We start from the raw sequence: 20358 nt of genomic DNA on the forward strand, positions 1-20358 counted from the left end.
AGATTGGCCTACCCACTCCAGGGTTACCCACTCTTATTCCCACGTGATGGATGTGAATTCTTTCGTTTGCCTGTATTAAATCCATATGCGGCCTTGTGCGTATATGTAGGCATGTCGGTCGGTAGGTGTGTATGTAGGCAGGTAGGTATGTAGACAGAATACCACCGAAGATCCGAATATTGTCACGTAGGTCTGTCTGTATGCACTTCAGAGCCCCCAGGATCTTGTCGGTCTTAGCGAGTGAGATAATCGAAAACCAAAGCCTGCTCAAGAATTAGGTAGGGCAATGGTAAGCCAGGGTTTCCATTGGCGATCCTCACAGCGGAGAGGAGAGAGAGGCTTGGGCCAAATTAAGTCGTTGGGACCGGCTTTTTTCTTTCCGCTCCTTTTTTTTTTCTTTCTCATTTTAGATCCGGATACGGTCACGCCGGTAGCGTGTGACCCGATACTCTGGTACACGCTAATGCATGGCTCACTAGAGTAAGACAGACATAAAATAGCTGAATGGCGATGGTGATGATGGCGATGGTGTAGATATCTCTCCTATACACTGCGGAATACGATGGAATCCCGAGGAGACGGTAAAATCGAGATCAGCGATTGCGAGATACGAGCACTCGAGCCGAAGTCCCGGGAGGGCCGACTCGAACCGTGGGTCGGCCAGAGGGGTCCGTCGCAACAGAATGCGCGCGCTCTCTCGCGCTCCCACACGAGAGAGTGTGTGATCCAGAGGGGCGGCGCTATCCCAGCGGTAGCAATAATGGCGTGCGTGGTACCGTATGGACGAGGGCCACAAAGGCTTTAACCGTGTGGGCCCGTCTCGACCGCAATCCTGTCCGTAGACCAGGGGTAACCGGCTAGCGTTGAACAGCAAAATCGACTCGCGTTGACAAGGTATTTTTATTAGTAACGTGGACTTCGATTTCGACAGCTTGGCCTTCGTGAGCTTTTCATACAGATCCCCAAGGGTCTGTGATTCGGCAGCGGTCTTGCAGCGCGCCATGCGTAGGGATTCCGTCGCGGTTCTCAGCAGCAAACTTCGGCTGTCGTGGCACTGGGCAGTGTGAAGAGGGTGCCTCTCTTTTCGTCCCGCCGACAGGAGAGAGGCCATTATGTCTCGAGGCCAGTACCGTACTGGTACTCGTCAGTGAGGACATGTATCGGTACCGCCGTACCAACCATTTGGAGATCGCCCGCCCGCAAACCCATACACTCCTCACTCGTTCGCTACTCTCTCTTCTTCCTCTCTCCCTCTCTCTCCCACGCCTCTACACGTCCCCCAAATCCCTAACCTAGTCTTCTGAGGCCGTCTCCACCGCCACGGCCCGCTTGTTTGGACCTTTGGTAGTGTAGTTCTCCTTTCTCCCATTGATTAGAGTGCGAGACGTAATAAACACCCACTCCACGGTTACGCGTCTGTTGCACCGCCGTGTTCTCTCTAGAGGGACTCTGGGTAAGAAAGAAAAAACAACAACAAGAAAAACAACAATAGCAAGAACAATAAAAACAATAAAAGAAGGCTCGGCCTTTCAACAGCGAAGCGCCGCTGTTACTGCTGCTCCTTAGCTGAATCGCCGAAAACTTAGCTTCCATCAGACCACAGTAGCGGTGTGAGGAAGCCATACTAAAATAAGGTAATCCCGTAATCTCTCGACGTCCGGGTAGTCGCACATATGAAGCCGTACGTAATAATAGCAGACACCAAGATCGTCAGCTAAATACTGTAGGTCTCGAGACCCGGACGAGGTCTACATACTTCCCCCTCCCATGTACTTGCGTACCCAGTACTAGGTGGGAATAAATGTTCCGATCCAGCTAGGCGCTTTGGGAACAGGACTGGAAACGGGCGGCCATTTTGAAGCCTCCATCCTTGTCATCGTCATGGAGGCCCGCTACGGGCGTGAAATTTGACCGCGACTGACCGCATCCATAGCCCGTGGCATATTAAAAACCGTCGGCAAGCAATGGATTTCTCCTGAGTCGTGCCGCACCCGCCGTGCTTACGGAAGACCTTCGTGTTTCTCGTCTGTTGGCGGTCGCCCAGGGGTCTCAGGATCTAGCTTCCCGGGATATCTGCGGCAAGGAAGAGCGTGAGAATCCTTAGGACGTGGCCAAGGCCCATAACTCGTTGCTCAAAAGTACCTGGTGATGTAGTTGGTCGTCCTGTATGCATCCCGTAAAGGGGCACGAGGAAATAAAACCGAGGCCGATCTGTAAGCTAAAGCCTTAGACTCCCTTTTGACAGCGGCCCTGCGGAATAGCGCCGATTTCCTCTGGGGCCAGACTAAATCCGTTTAGACGGGAACCCTTTCTTCCCTCACGTCTCGAGGAAGACCCCTTAATTCTTCGTCACTCCTGCTGCTGCGGATGTTAGGTCCTTGAGAGCTGGTTCGAGTTCCCCCCGCGCAGAACGCGGCTGGCTCGACCCAAACCCCTGGTCACGGCCACCTCAACCGGCCGTGTGTCTGCTGAGAGGACGCCTACCCAGGCACAGTACAGTAAACGGGACTTGGGCCGTCAGCCACGTCGAGCGAAGGCAGGCTCGAGTACCGAGAGTCTACCGAGCCAGTACGATCAATCAGAAGCGTACGCCGAATCTCATACGTGGCTGCTTAATCCCACCTAGCCAGATATAAGACCTCTTCTGCGCTATATGTCATTCAATGCAATGTAAACTCTCTGCAGCACCAAATTTGGAATTGCCCATTGGACGGCCGTACGCCAAGCACGACGAGCGAGAGGCAGGCCTTGGGCAGCAACGTCCCTCTGTCCCGAGGGATAATGCAGAGGCAGACACGGGAACTAAAGCGAGTGCATTTGGCCATGGAGCGATAAGAGACCCCAAGACTAGGAACCTCAGGCTAGGGACCTCACATGCCTGCCCTTAAGCACCTAGCGATCTATAGCTGAGCGGATTTGATCAGGAAGGTCTGATGCATAGGGAGTAACCGTAGTACCCAGGATCGGCGAACAGCAGCTCGTGGGGTGCAAGCTGTGGACGTGTGACCAATGTGGTTGTTTCGACCGGGCCATTGGCTCCACACACGCCTAAACAGCTTTATTATTCTTGCAAAATACACTTGCCACTAACGGTCCCATGTACCTGGGGGGGGAGGAGGCCGGACGGCCTTCTGGTCGGGAGGGGAGTGGACGGTCGACGTCGTGGAAAGCCCAAACCGAAGGAGCCGGTCTGGTTAAAAGCCGCCATGCGGAAGCCTATAGTTCTGCGTTTCAGCCACACGTCGCCTCGATTCTTCAGCTGGCTGGTTGTGAAGTAGTCTTTTCCTGCTATCCTTGGCCAGATTACTTTTCAGTTTCCTGTCGGGTTCGCATTGTCGAAGATGACTGGGTAGATACTCCCGGCATCAACAGTGACTTTCTGCTCGCTAAAACCGTTGGTAGGCACGCCGATACCGAAGAGCTCACCGACGAAGTGCGCGAAACGTTCGTTCACCACAACAGAACGTATCAACGGTACTGTATAGATCGCAAGATATACTTTGTGCCGGTCGACGAGGTATGAAGTCCCCTTTCCGAAGGAAAAAACAAATGAACGGCTCCTTTTCGAATCCCGTTCGTGAACTGATGTCGACGTGCCTATCATAGGATGAAACTATCCGTCTGCGCCTTCAACATGACGTCCTGTCCATGGTATTTGACGGTAGATCGATCTTCCCGCCTCTAGCGTCGTTAAGGCGAGTCCTCGACTGCGGCTTCGGAACAGGCCTTTGGGCATTTCAGGTCGCTTGGGAGAACCCTAGGTGCGAGGCATGTATAGTTTTAACTTCTCGGCTCGAATCCTCACGATCTTCCACCACCTAAGAACGGGATCGCCTGGGGATCTCCTACAACTTCGCGTCCTAGAAGCGGAAAGATACCCTAGAGTCTCTTGCGGCGTGACGAGTCTGTGTTTCGCTTAGTCCTCGTCTACCCCTGAGGATGAGCTCGGCCTACGGCATCGCATCGACAAGGACATCCGCACAGTGGGACGGCAGGTCCGGCGGGTTTGCTCGATGCTATGGATTGGCAAGAGAAGAGGCGGGGGAGAAAACCACTCTCGCAGCTATTAAGCCCTTCATTTGCTAACCTGAAAGCAACTAGGTCATCGGCGTCGACGTGAGCCCCCATCACTACAACCCCGAGGAGAGCGTTGACAACCTCTACCTTAACGTCGACAACCTGAACATGCCGTAAGTGCCGAAAAATTCGATCGTCTAGCTAGAGGGCTCAGATTCTCCCTCCTTCCAGGTTTCAATTCCAAGCCAACCACTTCGACCTCATCAATAGTAGACTAGTAGCCGGAGGCGTCGACCGCAATAGATGGAACGGGTACATGCGCGATATCCTTCGCTGTTTACGGGGGGGTGGGTGGTGTCAGATGGTCGAGATCGACCTCAATGCCCAGTCTGATAACGGAACATTGACAGAGAGTAAGCTGAGAAGGCAGTACGAACGAAGTTGACGGTGGCTTTGCTGATATCGGGCTTTCTGATAGGTCACGCTCTTCGCCAATGGTCGGAAAAATACCTTCGTGCAATGTCGCAGCACAAAAGCCCCGAGGCGCCGCGGCGACTGGCTAACTGGATGAGAAGTGCTGGTTTTACCGACGTCGAAGAGAGGAGTATGTGCTTGGGTCTTTCTCGCCCCTGAATTTAGCCCACGGGTGGGCCGGGAGCCTCCCGGCCAGGACGGATGCCTTTTCCTAACCCATCCTGAAGGAGGTTTGGCTGATTGTCGAATTTGACAGTGATCCCCCTCCCCATGTGTGGTTGGTCCGAAAGTACGGACACCATTTATTTCCCGAAATCGCTGTTCTAAATAAATCTAACGTCGTGATGTAGCTCAGAGGGAGTATGATATTGGCGTCGCTAATCAGGAAAACGTTCGGCTACTACTCGGATCCCTGGCTTTGTACCCGTTCACGGAACTACTCGGGTACGTATAGCGCCAGCGTTCTCTGGGAACGTCTAACTTTTTTTTACTCGTCCTAGAGCTTCTAACATTTAGTAGTATGACGATCACAGAGTTCCACGTTCTGGTAGCACAAGCAAGAGCTGAAGCTTGTAATACCGCGCTGAAGGTGAGCCAGCCCGTTCTTAAGCTCTAACGCTGGCAGCGGTATGTGGCTTGCGCTAACGTGGGTACTGAAATGTGCTAGCCATATTTCCGAATGTAAGTCGTTTCGCTTTCACGTCCTAGTGGACACAAGGTACGGCAGATTGCTGACAGGCAGCCATTGAAGGTATGTGTGCGTCGGTAGAAAACCGAGACGCTAAGATTGTCGGGTTCCCTCGCCGAGGGGAGCCTTGCCGCCCCAGGAGCGACGTATGCGGCAGCAGAAGGTAGTTTTGGATCAAACTGGTCGAGCCAGTCAGCATCTCGTCGCTCTACCGTCCGTTTTCGCCCCAAGAACGGGATGACGGAAACGGAGCCTCGCTGCATGGGGCACGGGATGGCGGTGGCTGGGTGGGTGAGAAGGTTGGCCGGGCGATAGGATAGATGCTGTCAGCATCTCTCCTCCCCGCGGCCGGGATGGATTTCCTTTCGCACGCTTCACGTTGGGCGATCCGTGGACGGCGGCACGGCCGCATTGATAGACTCCGCGTTGATACAATAGAGATAGGTTCCCGCACGACCTTCGAATGGCGGCTCGGACAGCCATCGGCTTACATGTCGAGACGGGAAGAGGGCACGGGACGGACGGAGATGGGTGTGGGAAGAGAGAGAGGGAGGGGGAGAGAGAGGGGGGGAGAGAAGGAGGGCGGGAGAAGGGAGAAGGGAGGGGAAAAGAAGAGAAGGAAAGGAGATGGCAAGGACGGCAAGGAAGGAGCGGACGGGAGACGGCGGAAGGAGAGAGGGGCGTGTGGGGAGTTGGGAAATGGCAGGACCCAGATGGTGACGGCATGAGGTCAGCTTAAGGTTTGCAGCCAAAAGAAACCTAACAAATCAAGGGGTCTCCCTCGCTCCTTCTACCAGAGTCTCGGGTCCAGCTAGTCGGGTTCATGTGTCTCAACCCAAATGGAGCAATTGCCAATTGCCCATTTACCTCCCGGTACCTGCCTGCCCAACCCGTCTTGTATTGAGTACGTACGTACTCTAGGGTATACATGTACATCCGGATACATGCCCGTCGACGTGACACGTAACTCGCCAATCTTACTGGCCGGCGTCGACAAACACGCCCCGTTCGAGTATGTACGCTCGCCATGTAGGTTTAGGTCGTTGTCGCCTTGCGGCCGGCTACAGCCGTCGTCTCGTAGCCTGCCCGTCCTCGCCTCTCCTCGACCGAGAGGCCGGCTTTTCTCCTTTTCCTACATCCCCTCCTGTCCAATCTCCATTCGTCTTCGTCCCCATCCTAAACCCCTTCCCAATCCCTATCTCAAGCCCCATGCCTATCTCGCATCCCGCATTGCCGTGGTGGTTGTCTTGAATCGTGGGCGGACCAACTCGACCAGTGGGCCTGCCCCTGGTCCTATTTTGTTTCTAACTAAATGCCGAATTCTAGGCTTGGGCAGCCGGCTCCTCCCCCCCTCTCTCCCACTGTTACCTACCTACGTGGCCAGGCCCGTCAGGCTGGCTGCTGTCCGCGTTGGCTACGCCGCTACGACGGTTAGTCCTCATCGGTAAGTATGCATGGTGTAAGTGCCCGACGGCCGTGTTATGAGTAGGGTGTGGTATGCGGTTCTCTTGTTTCTGATCGTAGGATCACATGTGAATCTAGCCGAGCCAGTCGCCGAGACGGCCACGACGACAACGGTAAAGAACGTCGCCCACACGCATATGTTGATTATATACGTAACGCACCTCCTGTTTTATCCGGATTCGGTGTGTCCTTAGGCTCGCACGTATGGGCGAACGGGTCGGGCACATTTCGATGGCCCAAGGGAGACTCGCCAACTTCCCCGTCGGCCGCTCTCTCGGTTGTTCGCTCGCTCTGTCGCCAGCCACCCCGTCTCGTCGAGATCCCAGCCTCCAAAGGGGTCGAGTACCTTTCTCTTGTGACGGTGTAACAAGGTGGCAACCAAGTTGGGGAGCTGTTGGGCTGTAAACGATGGCGTGGACCCTGGCCGCGGATGCAGACGACCATCCCGACCCTTACTAGAGATAGGCCATCTCGCGGGCGTTACCCGTCAGGTGACACTGCCAGATCCTGTTCTATCTAATGTGATGCATGCAATATCTCCTTGAAACGGTGACGAGAGGTTAAAAGAATCCATGTTGTGCCTAAACGCATCACGTTAACCCGACCGTCGATCATAGGAGGGACTCGTTATGGGCGTGGAGAGCATGGGTTGAGATGCAGCAGCGCCCGAGATAGATTATTTATTTATCTGTTATTATTCGTTATTATTCCTCGTCTTTCCCTCGGTTTTGGCGACCAGTTTATGCCCCTGTATATCGATATGCATGGCGGCGATACTTCTGTACTGGGGTGTTGCTTATATCGGCCACCGATAAGGTGGTTTTCCCAGAATCTTCGCGGAAAGAGGGCCGCCAATAGGAGCTGCCACTGAAACCTTCGTGAATCGAAATATTTATCGGTCCTACCAAGACGGTGACGATCGTGATATCTAGGCCTCCCCCCCCGTTCCGAGATTGGACGCCTGCGCTCGGGCACCAAACACCTGGTCGAGCCGGGTTTTTTTTTCTTGCCTGCTCACCGCAACCAGGGATCACAATCGATTGGCGCACCCGTCGGTCAAGCTTCCCCTGAAATCCTACCGCTGCGAGAATCGAACGACGCTAAGGCGCGACGGCGGATCACGAAATTATCTGAACCATGGCTGCCCTGCGACCGACCCGCGGCATCGCGGAACGCCTGTTCATGCGCGCACGGCTCTCTTCGCCGACCCCTGCCGGGCCGCAACTGCTCAGTCGCCGAAGCGGATGTGTGCGATTCTACTCGAGCGACGAGCCGCCCCCGCCCCCGCTGCTGCTGAGGCTTAAGGCTGACCTGAAGACGGCGCGTACGTGTGATATACATCCGATTCCCGCTCCCCGCTCCCCCCTTTCCCCGGCGGGCTTGTCGTTGTTCAGTAACAGAGTAACCAACCCGTCCTCCCCTCTTCTCGAATAGTGCGCGGCAAAGACGCTCCCCGCCTGGTCGCCATCCGGGGCATCCTCGCCGCCGTCCTCAACGCCTCTAAGACCTCGAGCCCCATCACCTCGGACTCCCGCCTCATTGAGCTCATACGCGGGACCCAGCGCGCCTCACGCCAGGCCATCGCCGAATTCGCCGCCGCTGATCGCCAGGACCTCGTCGACCACGAACAGGCCCAGGTCACCGTGCTCGACGACTTCCTCCACGCGGCCGGCGTCCGCATCGTCGAGGACGAGGGCGAGATCCGCGCTGCCGTCGACAAGGTCATCAACGCCATCGGCGACAAGCCCAGCATGAACGAGATCATGAAGCGGGTGCTTGGGGCTGGTGGTCCTTTCGAGGACGGAAGGGTCGATAAGCAACTGGTCGCCAAGGTCGTGAAGGAGTTAGTCGCTGATCGATAGGCCAGTTGGCTGGTTGATAAGTGCATATGTATATATATTCGCCCGTGTATCCCGACACCATACATGACAATACCTGGGGTGGCTATGGCAGCATCGCACCGGCGTATAAAAGTTCGGATCAGCATCTTCACTCTACAGGGTCTGAAAATACGGTATTCTGTGTCTCGGACTTCATGGCCTTAGCCGATGCGCTCTATGGTACCGTAGTTGCGCATCGTTCGCATGTGATCGATAACCTGATTTGAGCTCGGGGCGAGCGTCGCGAGCCGAAAACGCGTTGTGTCGTGGGCCGAGACCTTGAGTATGTCTCTTTAGAGCCCTCGCTTATCGAGAGCCAGCAATACGGGCGGTCGGGAGTTGACCAGTAGTATGCTACTATTTGATAATATCAAGGTATCTTCACTACGCAGTTGACAGGCCCGCCGGATCCCAACGCGGTTTTCGTATTCCCTGAACGCCATTCATGAAAACTCACTCTCAACCCTCGGCAAAACCCCACACCTCGTATACATTATTAACCCGACATCGGTAAATTCAACCCTGGCAGCGGATGCCTTATGTCGAGGCGTCCTCCTCCGTTCGTAAACCAGCGTATTCAGTTCCTTGATTCGCAGTAGCCAACCTCGCGCACAGGCTTAGGAGGACTACCGTCTCCGTAGCTGCGTAGTGGTTTAAGGCATCTAGCAAGATTTGTAGGTGCCGGCTAAAATTCTTCTCCCAGTTTTTGATGATCTCGAACAGTTGGTTGAGCCGCGCCTCCTCGTCCTGGAGCGTACTATTCCCGCTGTCGCTCTGCGATTTCTGGGACTTCATCGTTTGGAACCGCTTCCACTCCTTATCCGTCATGTTTGGCGGCTTGATCGGACCGAGTAAGTCTGGGTCGGACTTCTCAAGCTCGCGCGACAGCCAATTCATGTGAGCTGCGAAGACAGTGCATGTCTGCATGAGTTTCGAATGAATCTGGAATGTATGAGCCTACGTGCCACAGTTGCGCAAAGTATCCCGAGTCACTTACCCTGATGAGCTTGCCGTTGGTGAGCATGCAGCCCTTCAAGCATGTGTCCAGGAAATCCACATGGTCCTGCATCAGTTCGTCCACAGTTCGATCTGGTTTGCCCGACCCATCTATACTACCGTCCTTGGCCTTTAGTCTCGCCATGAGGGATTGCCAATTCGGCTCGATGACCTCGAGGGTGCAGAAGTAGAGAAGCTGTTGGACAAAAACGATCATGCGGGCTCTCAGCGTCCATACTCGCCGCTTCCAGATCTCGACGCGGCGGACCGATGACTTGTGGCACCAGACCACGCCGGTGTTGTGGGTTTGCCACGTGGTCGATAGCTGTGATTCCAGGTATCTCAGCGATAATAGGTACCGGAACAGCGCCTGGTATCGCCAGACAGTCTTCCGGCTTATGACTAGCGACACGGGAAACGGCACCGTGTAGTCGAGTTGAAGAGAGGTAAATCCCACGGCATTCTTGTCGTTCTCGATCGGCTGGTTGCTTAGGGGTTGTAACATCTCCCCTTGCTCGATACCCGTGATGTTGACGACACGCTGTAACATCTTTATGAGGCCGACCTCGTTCATTTCGACGTGGACGTCTTCTTTGAAAGGGTCTAGGGACACGATGCTTCCCGGCTGCCGCAGCACGAGATCGAGGAGAGACTGCAGCTTGACGACGTTAACAGACTTGACTGGCTTACGTAATTCCGATGAGCTGAGCTCCATAAAGTAAGTGAAGTAGTCGGACGGGTCGAGGAAAAAGTAGTGTTTTAATGATCGGAGCCTCGTAGGAAGGGCATGCGTGGTCAAGAGCAGCTTCATAAGCGACTCGTTCGCGTAAGCATAGGCATTATTTACGTTGTCCAAAAACCGTGGGTCGTCGAAGGACTTGGGGACGTCCTGGGTGACTTTGCTGACATCGACTCCTCCGCACTCGCGGACCACGTTGAGATACTTCCCTGCGAGCAGGACCTTGTCTTTAACGCCCTGCAGTTGCGGCGGGATGTCGTGTTCCCGGATAGTGTATCTCCTCTCCCAGTAGTCGTCGGTGTAGTCCTGCTCTAGCCTGTCTCGCCTGATGCTCTTTTGCTCCTTGACGAGAAATTCGGAGTGGGGATCTCCGATTTCGCCGTGGTGCAACCACTCGTTGAGCATTGCCATGTACGGTCGACTGGCATCGCGTAACAAGGACGTGAGCAATGATCTCGCAGCAGGGTCTCCGGACATGGTCTCCAGCCTCTTAGTGATCAGACCTATAACGATGCCGCCCTTGCAGACCTTCTTTCCCGTCATGTTCCCAGGCATGAGATCCCCGCCTCGCTTCAGGTTCTCCAGGATGTTCTCGATATCGTCCGGGTCGGAGTCTTCTGAGCTTTCATCGTCGAGAAGCGCGTTCCTCTTGAGAAGTTCGTGGGCTAACGAGTAAAGCTGGTCCATCATTTGGCTCGTGGGGAGTGTATGGACGTTGAGGAGATGTAGAGTGAAGGTATCGTTCGTCAGGAACTGGGTCTCCAGCTGAGCAACCATGATCAGATAGTCCTGTAAGAATTTCCTAATAGCGGCGCATAAGGCGTGATTGACGGCCCCGAACTCGTCCCTGCTCTGTACATCCACGAAAGTCTCGAGGGCTGAGTAGTGAGTTGCCATCTTAAGCATCGACATTGTCAAATCCTGTAGACTCGGATCGAGACCTGGGAGCACCTTGAAATCGGGCCCGGCCAGCCGGTCCCGTTCCTCGTCGGGATCGTAGGAATAGTCATAGCGGATATATTGCCCCTCGTAGCCCATGAAAACAAATAACAGGTCTTCGATGATGGCGGCTTCCTGAGCCTCCAAAGACAACTCATGGAGGGGTTGCGGCTGTAACGACAATGGCGCGTCCGACGCTGGGGGGGGGATGGATACGCGGATGGCGAGCGGCGCGGTGGTGTGTGGCGTTAGACTGGCTATAGGTTCCCACGTTGCTGTTGATAGATCCGTGGTAGATTAGCCCAAAGTTCGGTTCCTGTTTCACTCCCTCGTACTCCCTCTCTCCCCCTCTCCCCCTCCCCTACTTCGCGCCATAGCTATACGTGTGTGAAGAGGACCCGGGCGGACGTACCAGGCGGTGGCTCAGGTTTTACTGGCTCTCTCAACTTCGTCTCTGGCTGTCGAGACTTGGGCGGTTCCTTGGGCTTCCACTTCTCTGGCGGAGGCGCATCCTTGGACCGGCGTTCAACGCTCTTAGCCCGAGCAACTAGCTTCTCCTTGGTGGTGATGGTGGTGCGCTCGGTTCGCCGTTCCTCGAAGCTCTTGCTGGCCGGACGGGGGTTGCCTGACGCGGTGCGCTTATGGGCCGGATTTATGAAGGCAGACGGCGGAGAGCGCGCAGTTCGCGGATCGGGCTGCGAGGATCTCGAGCCGTGGTGGCTGTGGCCGGTGGCGCGGGGTCGGGGGTTGGAATCATTGTCGCTGGTGCCGTTGGTGCGCCCCCCTGAGTAGTTGGAGACTCTGGAAGACATGATAAGGGGACAGCGACATTGGGAATGCCTCACGCCGCAGTGTCAAGAGTGATGGGTCCTCGTTGTCGGGTTTTATGTATGCAGCAGGGCCACAGACATGTGCTCTTGTCTGGGGGTCTAGGTAGTATTATTGTTGTTGTAAGGCACGATATTGGGGGCGCTATCGAGGCCAGGTCTTATCGATTACCACCGACGGGGTGGGCAGATCGCGTCGAGTAACAAGCTGAGAAAGAAAAAAAAGACACGGCAAAGCGCGTCCCTGACAGCCGACGAGTCCGCACTAACCTAGAATGGAAGTACATATAGAACTGATAGATAGGTACCTAGGTACAAGTATCTGCCTGAGGTACATCATAGGTAGGTACCTAAGAGAGGTACGTAGAAGATACGTGACCTTAGGTACCTTAACCTTACGCAGTACGTCAAGCCCCCGGTTGGTGCACACACACACACATCCCACCCCAGAGCTGCGTAAACGGGGTAGCAGCCTTGAGCTCCAGCTAGGTCGGGCAGGGTACTCAACACTTACGAGCTTCCAAACCCTCAGCCTCCCTCCCCTCTCTATACCTACTCACTTACCGACGAACCCCGTTGCCTGCTTTAGGTACTTGACCAACGCTCTCGACTTCGTCGCGCCTCTCGGACCGCCTCTCGACGACTTGACCGCCAGGCGACGCAGAATCGCCCCATCTCCTCCTCCGCAGAACCCGTGTTCTCCAGACGTCGCCCAAGATGTTTATGGCAAGATCTGAATACGGTACTCGCCCACCCCCCTTTCCCCCCTCGTCTACCCTATCACTTCCTCTTCTATGCTGCTGCCCTCTCGCAAGCCTGGCTAACCCGACTGACTCCCTCGATAGACCGGGGCATCAAGTACGAACTCCCGAACCCCTCCCCCGCCCGCGATGCCGTGCTGCTTCGCCCCTCCCCGTTGCCCGAGCTAACCACCGCTGCCGCGCCGTCAGCACCTTCTCCCCCGAGGGCCGCCTCTTCCAGGTCGAGTACTCGCTCGAGGCCATCAAGCTGGGGTCGACGGCGATCGGCGTGGCGACGTCGGAGGGCGTGGTCCTGGGCGTCGAGAAGCGCGTGACGTCGACGCTGCTCGAGACCTCGTCCGTCGAGAAGATTGTCGAGATCGACCGCCACATCGGCTGCGCCATGAGCGGCCTCCAGGCCGACGCCCGCAGCATGGTCGAGCACGCCCGCGTCGAGTGCCAGAGCCACGCGTTCAACTACAACGAGGACCTCCGCGTCGAGTCCTGCACCCAGGCCATCTGCGACCTCGCCCTCCGCTTCGGCGAGAGCGCCGACGGCGAGGAGTCCGTCATGTCCCGCCCCTTCGGCGTCGCCCTCCTCATCGCCGGCTACGACGAGGACGGCCCCCAGCTCTACCATGCCGAGCCCAGCGGCACCTTCTACCGCTACGACGCCAAGGCCATCGGGTCCGGCAGCGAGGGCGCCCAGGCCGAGCTGCAAAACGAGTACCATAAGGTGCGTCGATAATCCCCACTCTACCTACGCCTCCCTATCTAGCTGTGCATTTTTCATCACTCTTCAGAACCCTCTTGACTAATTTCATCTTCCCTCTAATCCAGTCCCTCACGATCGCGGACGCGGAGACGCTAGTCCTGAAGACGCTGAAGCAGGTGATGGAAGAGAAGCTCGACGCGAAGAACGTGCAGCTGGCGAGCGTGACGAAGGAGCGGGGCTTCAGGATATACACGGACGATGAGATGGCCCAAGTCGTCGAGAGGCTACCCGCAAATTAAGGGAGCGGGGCGGGTCGGCCCCGCCCTCCCCGTCCTACTACGGCATAAAGGAGAAAAACCCGAGGTTGCCGGGAGTCGAAGCGGCGCGGCAGTAGAGAAATTAAGACGAGGAATTAAGAGCAAAAAATGTAAGAAAGGGGTAGCGAATAATCAGCTTTCCGCCCTAAGTAACATCGGAAACTTGATGTCCCTAAATGTGCCCAAGAAGCCGCATAACAACCAGTTGGTATCTCCGCTTGAGCTTCGTTTTTTCTTCTTTTTTTTTGTCTTTTTTTTCTTTCTTTTGGGGGGTTTCCGTGAGGTATCCCGTCGTGAGCTTCATTAAATGCCCAATACCGAGTCATCGTAGCCTCTGTGGACAGTATTTCTTTGGAATCGTAAGACAAAACCGCAGACGCATTTCCCCCCGCCCCCGTCCCCTCGCCTGCTTATCCCGACGCACGCCTTACCTATCTAAACCGTCATGAAGTCAAGGTCACCGATGCCTGCTCCGTCTCCGTCACCTCTCTCTCTCTCTCTCCTTCCCTACCTGCTTACCTTTACCGCCTGTCGACCTCGCTGGCGTCGAGGTCGAGCCGCTCGAGGTCGTGCTCGACGGCGAGCAGGCCCATGGCGTAGGAGGCCTTCTCGCTCTTGGCGAGGACGATCTTGGAGTCCGGGTTCTCGACCTCCTGGATGCGGTGGTCGATGCGGCGCGCGACCACCCACACGGACCCGGCCGGGTCGAGGTTGAGGTCCGCCGACCGCACGTACGGCGGGCCCCGCCCCATCTGCGCCGCTTTCGTCCATGCCGACTCGCACCCCGCCGCGATCTGGCGTGCCGACTGCCACCCCGTCAGCCGTGCTATGTCGTGCAGCCGCTGGATCAGCCACTGCCGCTGAAAGTCCTCGCGGTACTGCGAGAAGGTCAATATTGGTGATTCGCGGCGTGGCGTGCGATGAGAGAGGGGGTTATGTTACGCACCTGAATCCCCGCCACGAACAGGGGGAAGCAGCACTCGATGAGCGCGGCGGCCATGAGCGTGCTTACGTTGGCGAGCTGTTCGATGTTTTCCTCGAGGCCGGCGGCGATCCGGCCCACCTCCATGGTATACCGCGCGGTCGTGGCCGCCGAGATGCCGGCCGCTACCATGGCGACGGGCGGCATCGTGGGGTGCGCCCGGTGTAGCACGATGAGGCCCATGTAGTAGTTCATCCAGATGCCCGCGATCGAGTACGTCCGGTAGTGTGCTGCAAGTCCGAACGGCGTCGCCTTCGCCGGGTAGATGTCAGCGCCAAGGGGCTCGAATTCGGGGCCGAAGCGGCCCCGCAGTACTTCGAAGGCCTCCTTGATATCCTCCCATTCGCGATACGCCTCGGCAGTTCTAGTGTCGAGGTCGCTCGGCTCGGAAGAGCTCTCGCTGGATGGTGTAGACTCTCGTTGAGGGCTGAATCCCATGGGCATTGCGACTTTCTCGGATGCCGGCATCATGCCCGGAAACATTCCTGGGGGAGTGGCCCCTCTGCCGGGTCCGCTTGCTTTGAAGCACTCTCGTTTTCGGGTCAGATCTTTGGATGTGTAGTTTGCCAGGCGACCAAGTAGAAGCATTAGATGATCGTACGTGCCGTAGCTAGAAGCGTCAGTGCAACCTCGCCCCGGAATGGGGCGAGCGACTTACATAGCATTGAGCCTCCCTATTGGTGCCCTCGGTGGGCATTGAGTCCAGGCATTATATTCCAGGCTTGTTTCGTCAGCAGGGCCATGTTCTTGTGTCTCCGCGGCTCGGTGCAGACTTACAACAGTCGCGTCCCACCCAGGATGCTCTGGTAGACGTCCATCTTGCAGTACCACCAGAAAAGGTCCGCCATTTGCTCGTACCTCTCCATATCCCTCTCCGTAAACTTGATCCCCGATCTACGATACGCACTCTGTCCTACGGGGAGCATGCCAAACTCGTCGTACGAAAGGTCCTTACCGGTTATGGCGCTTAGCAGCGGCACGTCGATAAGGTCCCAGTCTTCGTGCAAAGGGTCGGATTCTTCGTACGATGTGAACATCCCGAAGACGTCCGCCTGAGGCTGCTCCATCTCTCGCCTTCTTTGTTCCAGTCTAATTGCCATCATGGAGCGCGTCATCGCAGCGAATGGGATGTCTTTGAGAATCAGACGTGCTCCCAGCAGATGCCTACTCCACTTATCGTGATCGGAATTCCACACTTCGTAGAACGCCAAGGCTAATGTCGCTGCTAGGTTCGACGGTTGGGCGCGCCGGTTGGGCCGGCTCACATTCCGTGCTATTCGTCTCAAAGCCAGATGGTAGTGCTTGAGGGACGTCGTCGGCGGTACGCCTTGGAGCTTGGCGATCTGCAAGCTTGCAATTGCCAGTATGGCGTGGAGAAGTGCCGGGTGGCTGAAGGATAGGATGGGGAACGTGTCTCGACGCACTAGTTAGCAAGGGAAGGGAACTGAAGCGAGCAACATCTTACAGGTCCAAATATGTTGACGAGCCTTCGGTATCGCCTGTCCCTGAAAAATCGGTGACGGGTCAAAAGGGTGCCTTTCATACAGTGATATACTGGGCCCAGTCACGTTAACAAAATGCCAGAACACCGCAGCTATCTGTTCGTCATGTAAAGGAGAATCCGCCGGTGAAGGGTTGTATGTTGCAAGAAAGCTCTCTGGAGCAAACGCCGAGAATGTCCGAGTATGCGTTCCGAACATATTATAAGGGTGATCTAGTCTTTGGAACGCAACAGCTCCCGGGTCGTTGAAGATGAGAGAGGTGGTGTTGTCTTGACCTATAGGCACATCGTCCGATTCCGCCATCGACTCATCGTCAGATACGGGATACTCCCATTCTTCGTAGTTAGATGTCGTGGCTTCGATAGGCGGCTCGTACTCAGCACGGGACTTGCCCTTGTCCAGTGTATAACTGTCTGCTTCTTGGGGTGGTGCTACAGGCGAGGCAGCCTGTGCCGGGTTATTAGAAGTATCGGATGGAAATTGGCCGAAATTTGAGGATGGATTCTGCCTCCATTGTTGCTGCGAGAAGGCGTCTACGGTAGTTGGTGGGAAAAATGTGTATTTCGACGGCGTAGGCTGAGACCCGAGCACGTTCGGATCGAAGCCTCCAGGGGGTGAACCAGCTGGCCCCGCTTGGTCAGTGTAGACGTGGCTAAACTGGTGGTATCCTGCTGGCGGAGGTTTAGGGGCAATGATTTGCAAAGCTTGCGACGACGACTTCTGCTGGGCGGCCGACAGCTGCTGCTCCCTCACGAGGGCTTGAGGAGAGGGTGCCGGATAATGTATGGGTCCATACGGAGCATTAGCAAATGCACCGAGAGGATCCTTGAAGACAACCCGCTGGTTATAGCCCTCGCATTGCCGCTTCGACTTCAAGCAGTTATTGCACGTCGGTCTCCCTTCGTCGCACTTTATTCGGCGCTTTCGACACGCTTCGCAACAGTCAGCGTCTGTTCTACGGGAGAGAAAAATCGAAGGCAGTTGAAAATATGATGAATGCTACGTACTTAAACAGCCCGTTTTTGTTCGCTTCCGTACAGCCAACTTCTTCGGCGCCGAACTCTCATCACCCTTTTCTTCGGGCGTGGGTGGCTGGGGAGGTTGAGGCTGGGTCGAACCGTCCCCTGGCTCTCCATCCGTAGAAGCCATCCCAATAGACCGTAGTTGCTGGTTGATCGAGACACTGGGTGTTGGTTGTTCGCCTGAGAATCTAGCCCTCGAACAATCCAAGGTGCCATGTGGTATTTAGACAACAGGCCCAGTTGCGTGCTAGGCAGCGTCGACTACAAAATAGGCCCGGGCATGCTCGGGGAAGCCCCTCTCCCGGTCCTAACAATCGTCGTGTAGTTAGCGCGAATCACGGCCGAGATGGCCCCTTTAGGTCCCGTCTATCCGGAACTATGGATCGGAAGACGTGTTGACGCGATGGCATATGCCTATAGCTCTGCGGTTCCGGCTGAACAGTATGAGAGGCCATTCGGGACGGCGGCAGAGGAATTATCGAGAGGATATAGGCACGGCGAGATAAACGGCTCAACCCGCGTCCTTATAGCTTATATCGCCCCCTGTGAAACACCTAGCGCGACAAATCAGGATGGGAAGATGTCTGTTGCTGGCGTGTCCAACTGGGGGGGAGTCATCCCGCCGAGAGCAGTAGGACAGGGTGCGACATGGAAAATATGAGGTGTAGACGGCAGCGTCTAGACTGATCAGGGGGCTCTCATTTCAGCGACCGCAACCTGTATGTACCTAGATCCATGGACCGTTGCACATACGAACGGAACGCTGCTAACGCGGGACGGGGGGGATTGCCCAGGAATGGTGGGGTTCAGCTGGTGGCTTTGCTACCATTGCCAAATGAGAGAGGCGATCTAGCCAGGACACAGGACGGCGGGTACATAGTCCTCCTGCTAGGGACGTCGTATGTAGCCCAGCAGATCTCGGCGAGGCTGGGCAAACTCCCACAATACTGGGGCGGGAAATCTCTGAGCGCTGGCATGCCCACCATTATAGCAGACCCTCTCCGCCTAGCCCAAGGGTGCCTACCACACCTGTGTGCGTCGGCTCCTGCGTATGGAGCAAGGGGCAATGCCGGGACCTGGCGCGAGAAATAGATCGCCGCTGAGGTTCGAACGCCGCTGGGACGGCTTCAACCGATCAGGCGATTTCGACGGCACCAGCTGCCGTCCGACTGGATCAAGCTGGACGCGGACAGCGAAGCGATTGTCATCGCGGCGAGCCCGACAAGGAAGATCCCGTACCGGCCAAGCTATCTCCACGCCAGACGCTACCGGTTCGAAGCCGATTTCTGGGCTAGTGCCGTCGCTCGACTAGGCCCTAAAGGAGGCTCCGACGAACTATTCTACCCTGCCCAGGAGGGAAAAAAGGGCTAGGGGCCTTCGGCTACCTTACTTCTGGCCGCGCTCGAGGGCCGTGCCTCTATTGACAGCGGAGACCCAACACAACCCATATGGCAATGAGATAGACGGGGACGTCTGCGTTCCGTAGTAGCCGGGTCCTCGTGCGCCCTGTGATGTGCTAGCCTGGAGATAGGGCCTGCACGGGGCCGCGACGACGCGTTAGTAGGTCCCATGAAGCTGCATGCAGCCAGCGTCGCTCAAGTTGCGGCAGATCGAAGTGCGACGTCTGATGATGCATAGCTGGTAGTCTACGTCCTGCACCTGGAGGATTACCTAACTTCGGAGAGAGAGCCAACGGTTCACGCAATCCCGCCCGTGCCACCGAAAACGCGCAGCCTGTGGCGACGACGAATCGTCCTACACATCCGCCACGTTCTGTTGGCCGGCCGTCAATTCGCCTTTTTTTTTTTGGCGCACACAGCGAGAGTAAGCTCGGCGTGTCTTGTGCCGCCGACCACGCAAACATCTAGACCACTTACACATGAGGTTGGAGGGAGAAGACATGGTGGAAACGGACCGGTTTGTACGCCTATGGGAAGATGTACCTACCCCAAATCCTGCCCCGGGGTAGGCCAACACGGTCAAGTATGGCCGATCTTTATCTTTCACTCGGCGTACATCGTCACCAAATCCACGGGTCCATGCCTGGTAGCTTCTCGTGCGAAGCGCAGAGCTTGCCCGCCAAGCGTAAACCAGGTACAGCGGGAGATGGGGGACGAAGCCAACCCGTGTGTCTCGGGAGGGAAAGTCTCACGCCCTTGTATTGGTCCTAGATATGGCCTGGCAGCACTACGGGTACAGCACGAAGAAGTCAGCCGCGGTCAGGACGATGGATGATAAGACGGATGCATGCCGCAGCGTGGTCCGAGGCTCCGTGGTTACGGCAGACAAAAATGCTGCGTCGCATGCAGGATATACGATGCTTAGTCCCGCGGCCCCGCGCGCAGAGGCCGAAAACGGGATGAGGACGGCCATCCTGGGGAAACGCATCGACGACACCACTTCGTCCCAAAGGCAACAACAAAAGGGGGCTCGGACGTCAGCAAGAGTATATGTATACCTCCCTACCTGCTGGGGGTGTGTGGCGGAGCGGGTAGAGACGTGAACCCTTTGGCTGGGAACCCGCGCACCCTAAGGCCGTACGCAAGAACTCCCGTCCCACTGCAGAAACATATGCCCCCTTGCGAAGTCATGTCGCCGTCCACATAGGGTCAGTTGATAGAGCGTAGCCGGCGGATAGATATACGTCAGAGTCAGGAGAACTGGGAACTTGCATGCTGGCAGGCTGGAGAAGCCAGCGTGCAACCGTCGATCCCACCAACAGGCCTTCACTGTCGGCCGTAGGCTGTGGGACGTTGCAACGGGGCACCGTATAATCATCTCATCCCGCTTGTCATCCCATCTGATAATCAAACCCGCCCACGGGGTCCGTAGCCTCATGTGGGACCCGAAGGGCGGGATATTCCAGGTAGAGCTGTCAAAAACAGAGAGGACAAGGCACGAGACAGAGAGTGGCAAGCAGAAAGAGGGAATAGGGGGCATGCGACTGGACGACTCAGGCCAGACGAGCAAAAGGAAATCTCGCAGGGCAGTCCCAAGGGAGGGGTAGAGGAAGCTGGATGGCCTGCCCGGTTTCAGGTGACGAGTCCTACCGGTGA

General features: G+C 56.2%; 7 protein-coding genes across 7 annotated transcripts; 4 read left to right on the top strand and 3 right to left on the bottom strand.

The window, feature by feature from the left end:
- Positions 1 to 141: 141 nt before the first annotated feature.
- GGS23DRAFT_40956 (uncharacterized protein) lies at positions 142 to 1199 on the bottom strand. Its single transcript, XM_051513658.1, has one exon. It carries the CDS (start codon positions 1109 to 1111, stop codon positions 476 to 478), a length of 636 nt encoding a protein of 211 aa, XP_051377342.1. The 5' UTR covers positions 1112 to 1199; the 3' UTR covers positions 142 to 475.
- Positions 1200 to 3115: 1916 nt separating this feature from the next.
- On the top strand, positions 3116 to 4900 carry GGS23DRAFT_40648 (uncharacterized protein). Its single transcript, XM_051513626.1, has 5 exons — positions 3116 to 3349; positions 3403 to 3517; positions 3607 to 3768; positions 4102 to 4190; positions 4842 to 4900. Exons 1-5 carry the CDS (start codon positions 3342 to 3344, stop codon positions 4855 to 4857), a joined length of 390 nt encoding a protein of 129 aa, XP_051377343.1. The 5' UTR covers positions 3116 to 3341; the 3' UTR covers positions 4858 to 4900.
- An 830-nt stretch (positions 4901 to 5730) lies between these two features.
- On the top strand, positions 5731 to 7327 carry GGS23DRAFT_546477 (uncharacterized protein). The gene is made up of 2 exons (XM_051515035.1): positions 5731 to 6623; positions 6722 to 7327. Exons 1-2 carry the CDS (start codon positions 6019 to 6021, stop codon positions 7008 to 7010), a joined length of 894 nt encoding a protein of 297 aa, XP_051377344.1. The 5' UTR covers positions 5731 to 6018; the 3' UTR covers positions 7011 to 7327.
- GGS23DRAFT_546481 (GatB/YqeY domain-containing protein) lies at positions 7328 to 8853 on the top strand. Its single transcript, XM_051515036.1, has 2 exons — positions 7328 to 7967; positions 8078 to 8853. Exons 1-2 carry the CDS (start codon positions 7781 to 7783, stop codon positions 8503 to 8505), a joined length of 615 nt encoding a protein of 204 aa, XP_051377345.1. The 5' UTR covers positions 7328 to 7780; the 3' UTR covers positions 8506 to 8853.
- GGS23DRAFT_546482 (Spc98 family-domain-containing protein) lies at positions 8854 to 12217 on the bottom strand. Its single transcript, XM_051515037.1, has 3 exons — positions 11610 to 12217; positions 9521 to 11472; positions 8854 to 9465 (listed from the first exon to the last, which is right to left on the bottom strand). Exons 1-3 carry the CDS (start codon positions 12007 to 12009, stop codon positions 9061 to 9063), a joined length of 2757 nt encoding a protein of 918 aa, XP_051377346.1. The 5' UTR covers positions 12010 to 12217; the 3' UTR covers positions 8854 to 9060.
- Positions 12218 to 12448: 231 nt separating this feature from the next.
- Positions 12449 to 13919, top strand: GGS23DRAFT_546484 (nucleophile aminohydrolase). Its single transcript, XM_051515038.1, has 4 exons — positions 12449 to 12766; positions 12870 to 12882; positions 12975 to 13500; positions 13605 to 13919. Exons 1-4 carry the CDS (start codon positions 12742 to 12744, stop codon positions 13776 to 13778), a joined length of 738 nt encoding a protein of 245 aa, XP_051377347.1. The 5' UTR covers positions 12449 to 12741; the 3' UTR covers positions 13779 to 13919.
- A 291-nt stretch (positions 13920 to 14210) lies between these two features.
- Positions 14211 to 17733, bottom strand: GGS23DRAFT_41290 (uncharacterized protein). Its single transcript, XM_051513688.1, has 6 exons — positions 17288 to 17733; positions 16244 to 17212; positions 15556 to 16192; positions 15437 to 15499; positions 14743 to 15388; positions 14211 to 14674 (listed from the first exon to the last, which is right to left on the bottom strand). The coding sequence occupies exons 1-6, from the start codon at positions 17427 to 17429 to the stop codon at positions 14318 to 14320; spliced, it is 2814 nt and encodes a 937-aa protein (XP_051377348.1). The 5' UTR covers positions 17430 to 17733; the 3' UTR covers positions 14211 to 14317.
- Between the last annotated feature and the right edge of the window lie 2625 nt (positions 17734 to 20358).

Source organism: Durotheca rogersii (genome assembly GCF_024521655.1).
Source record: "Durotheca rogersii strain YMJ 92031201 chromosome Unknown GGS23scaffold_1, whole genome shotgun sequence".
NCBI lineage: Eukaryota > Fungi > Ascomycota > Sordariomycetes > Xylariales > Xylariaceae > Durotheca > Durotheca rogersii.

Coding starts and splice junctions, on each gene's coding strand:
- GGS23DRAFT_546484 (XM_051515038.1), top strand. CDS start 12,742: ATGTTTATGGCAAGATCTGAATACG. Junction 13,501..13,604: donor TGCAAAACGAGTACCATAAG/GTGCGTCGATAA, acceptor CCTCTAATCCAG/TCCCTCACGATCGCGGACGC.
- GGS23DRAFT_546482 (XM_051515037.1), bottom strand. CDS start 12,009: ATGTCTTCCAGAGTCTCCAACTACTCAGGGGGGCGCACCAACGGCACC. Junction 11,473..11,609: donor AAAACCTGAGCCACCGCCTG/GTACGTCCGCCC, acceptor ATCTATCAACAG/CAACGTGGGAACCTATAGCC. Junction 9,466..9,520: donor CCAACGGCAAGCTCATCAGG/GTAAGTGACTCG, acceptor CATACATTCCAG/ATTCATTCGAAACTCATGCA.
- GGS23DRAFT_546481 (XM_051515036.1), top strand. CDS start 7,781: ATGGCTGCCCTGCGACCGACCCGCGGCATCGCGGAACGCCTGTTCATG. Junction 7,968..8,077: donor GGCTGACCTGAAGACGGCGC/GTACGTGTGATA, acceptor CTTCTCGAATAG/TGCGCGGCAAAGACGCTCCC.
- GGS23DRAFT_41290 (XM_051513688.1), bottom strand. CDS start 17,429: ATGGCTTCTACGGATGGAGAGCCAGGGGACGGTTCGACCCAGCCTCAA. Junction 17,213..17,287: donor AACAAAAACGGGCTGTTTAA/GTACGTAGCATT, acceptor ACTGTTGCGAAG/CGTGTCGAAAGCGCCGAATA. Junction 14,675..14,742: donor TGTTCGTGGCGGGGATTCAG/GTGCGTAACATA, acceptor ACCTTCTCGCAG/TACCGCGAGGACTTTCAGCG.
- GGS23DRAFT_40648 (XM_051513626.1), top strand. Junction 3,518..3,606: donor ACTTTGTGCCGGTCGACGAG/GTATGAAGTCCC, acceptor TGCCTATCATAG/GATGAAACTATCCGTCTGCG. Junction 3,769..4,101: donor GGGAGAACCCTAGGTGCGAG/GCATGTATAGTT, acceptor GAAAGCAACTAG/GTCATCGGCGTCGACGTGAG.
- GGS23DRAFT_40956 (XM_051513658.1), bottom strand. CDS start 1,111: ATGGCCTCTCTCCTGTCGGCGGGACGAAAAGAGAGGCACCCTCTTCAC.
- GGS23DRAFT_546477 (XM_051515035.1), top strand. CDS start 6,019: ATGGAGCAATTGCCAATTGCCCATTTACCTCCCGGTACCTGCCTGCCC. Junction 6,624..6,721: donor ACGACGGTTAGTCCTCATCG/GTAAGTATGCAT, acceptor ATGTGAATCTAG/CCGAGCCAGTCGCCGAGACG.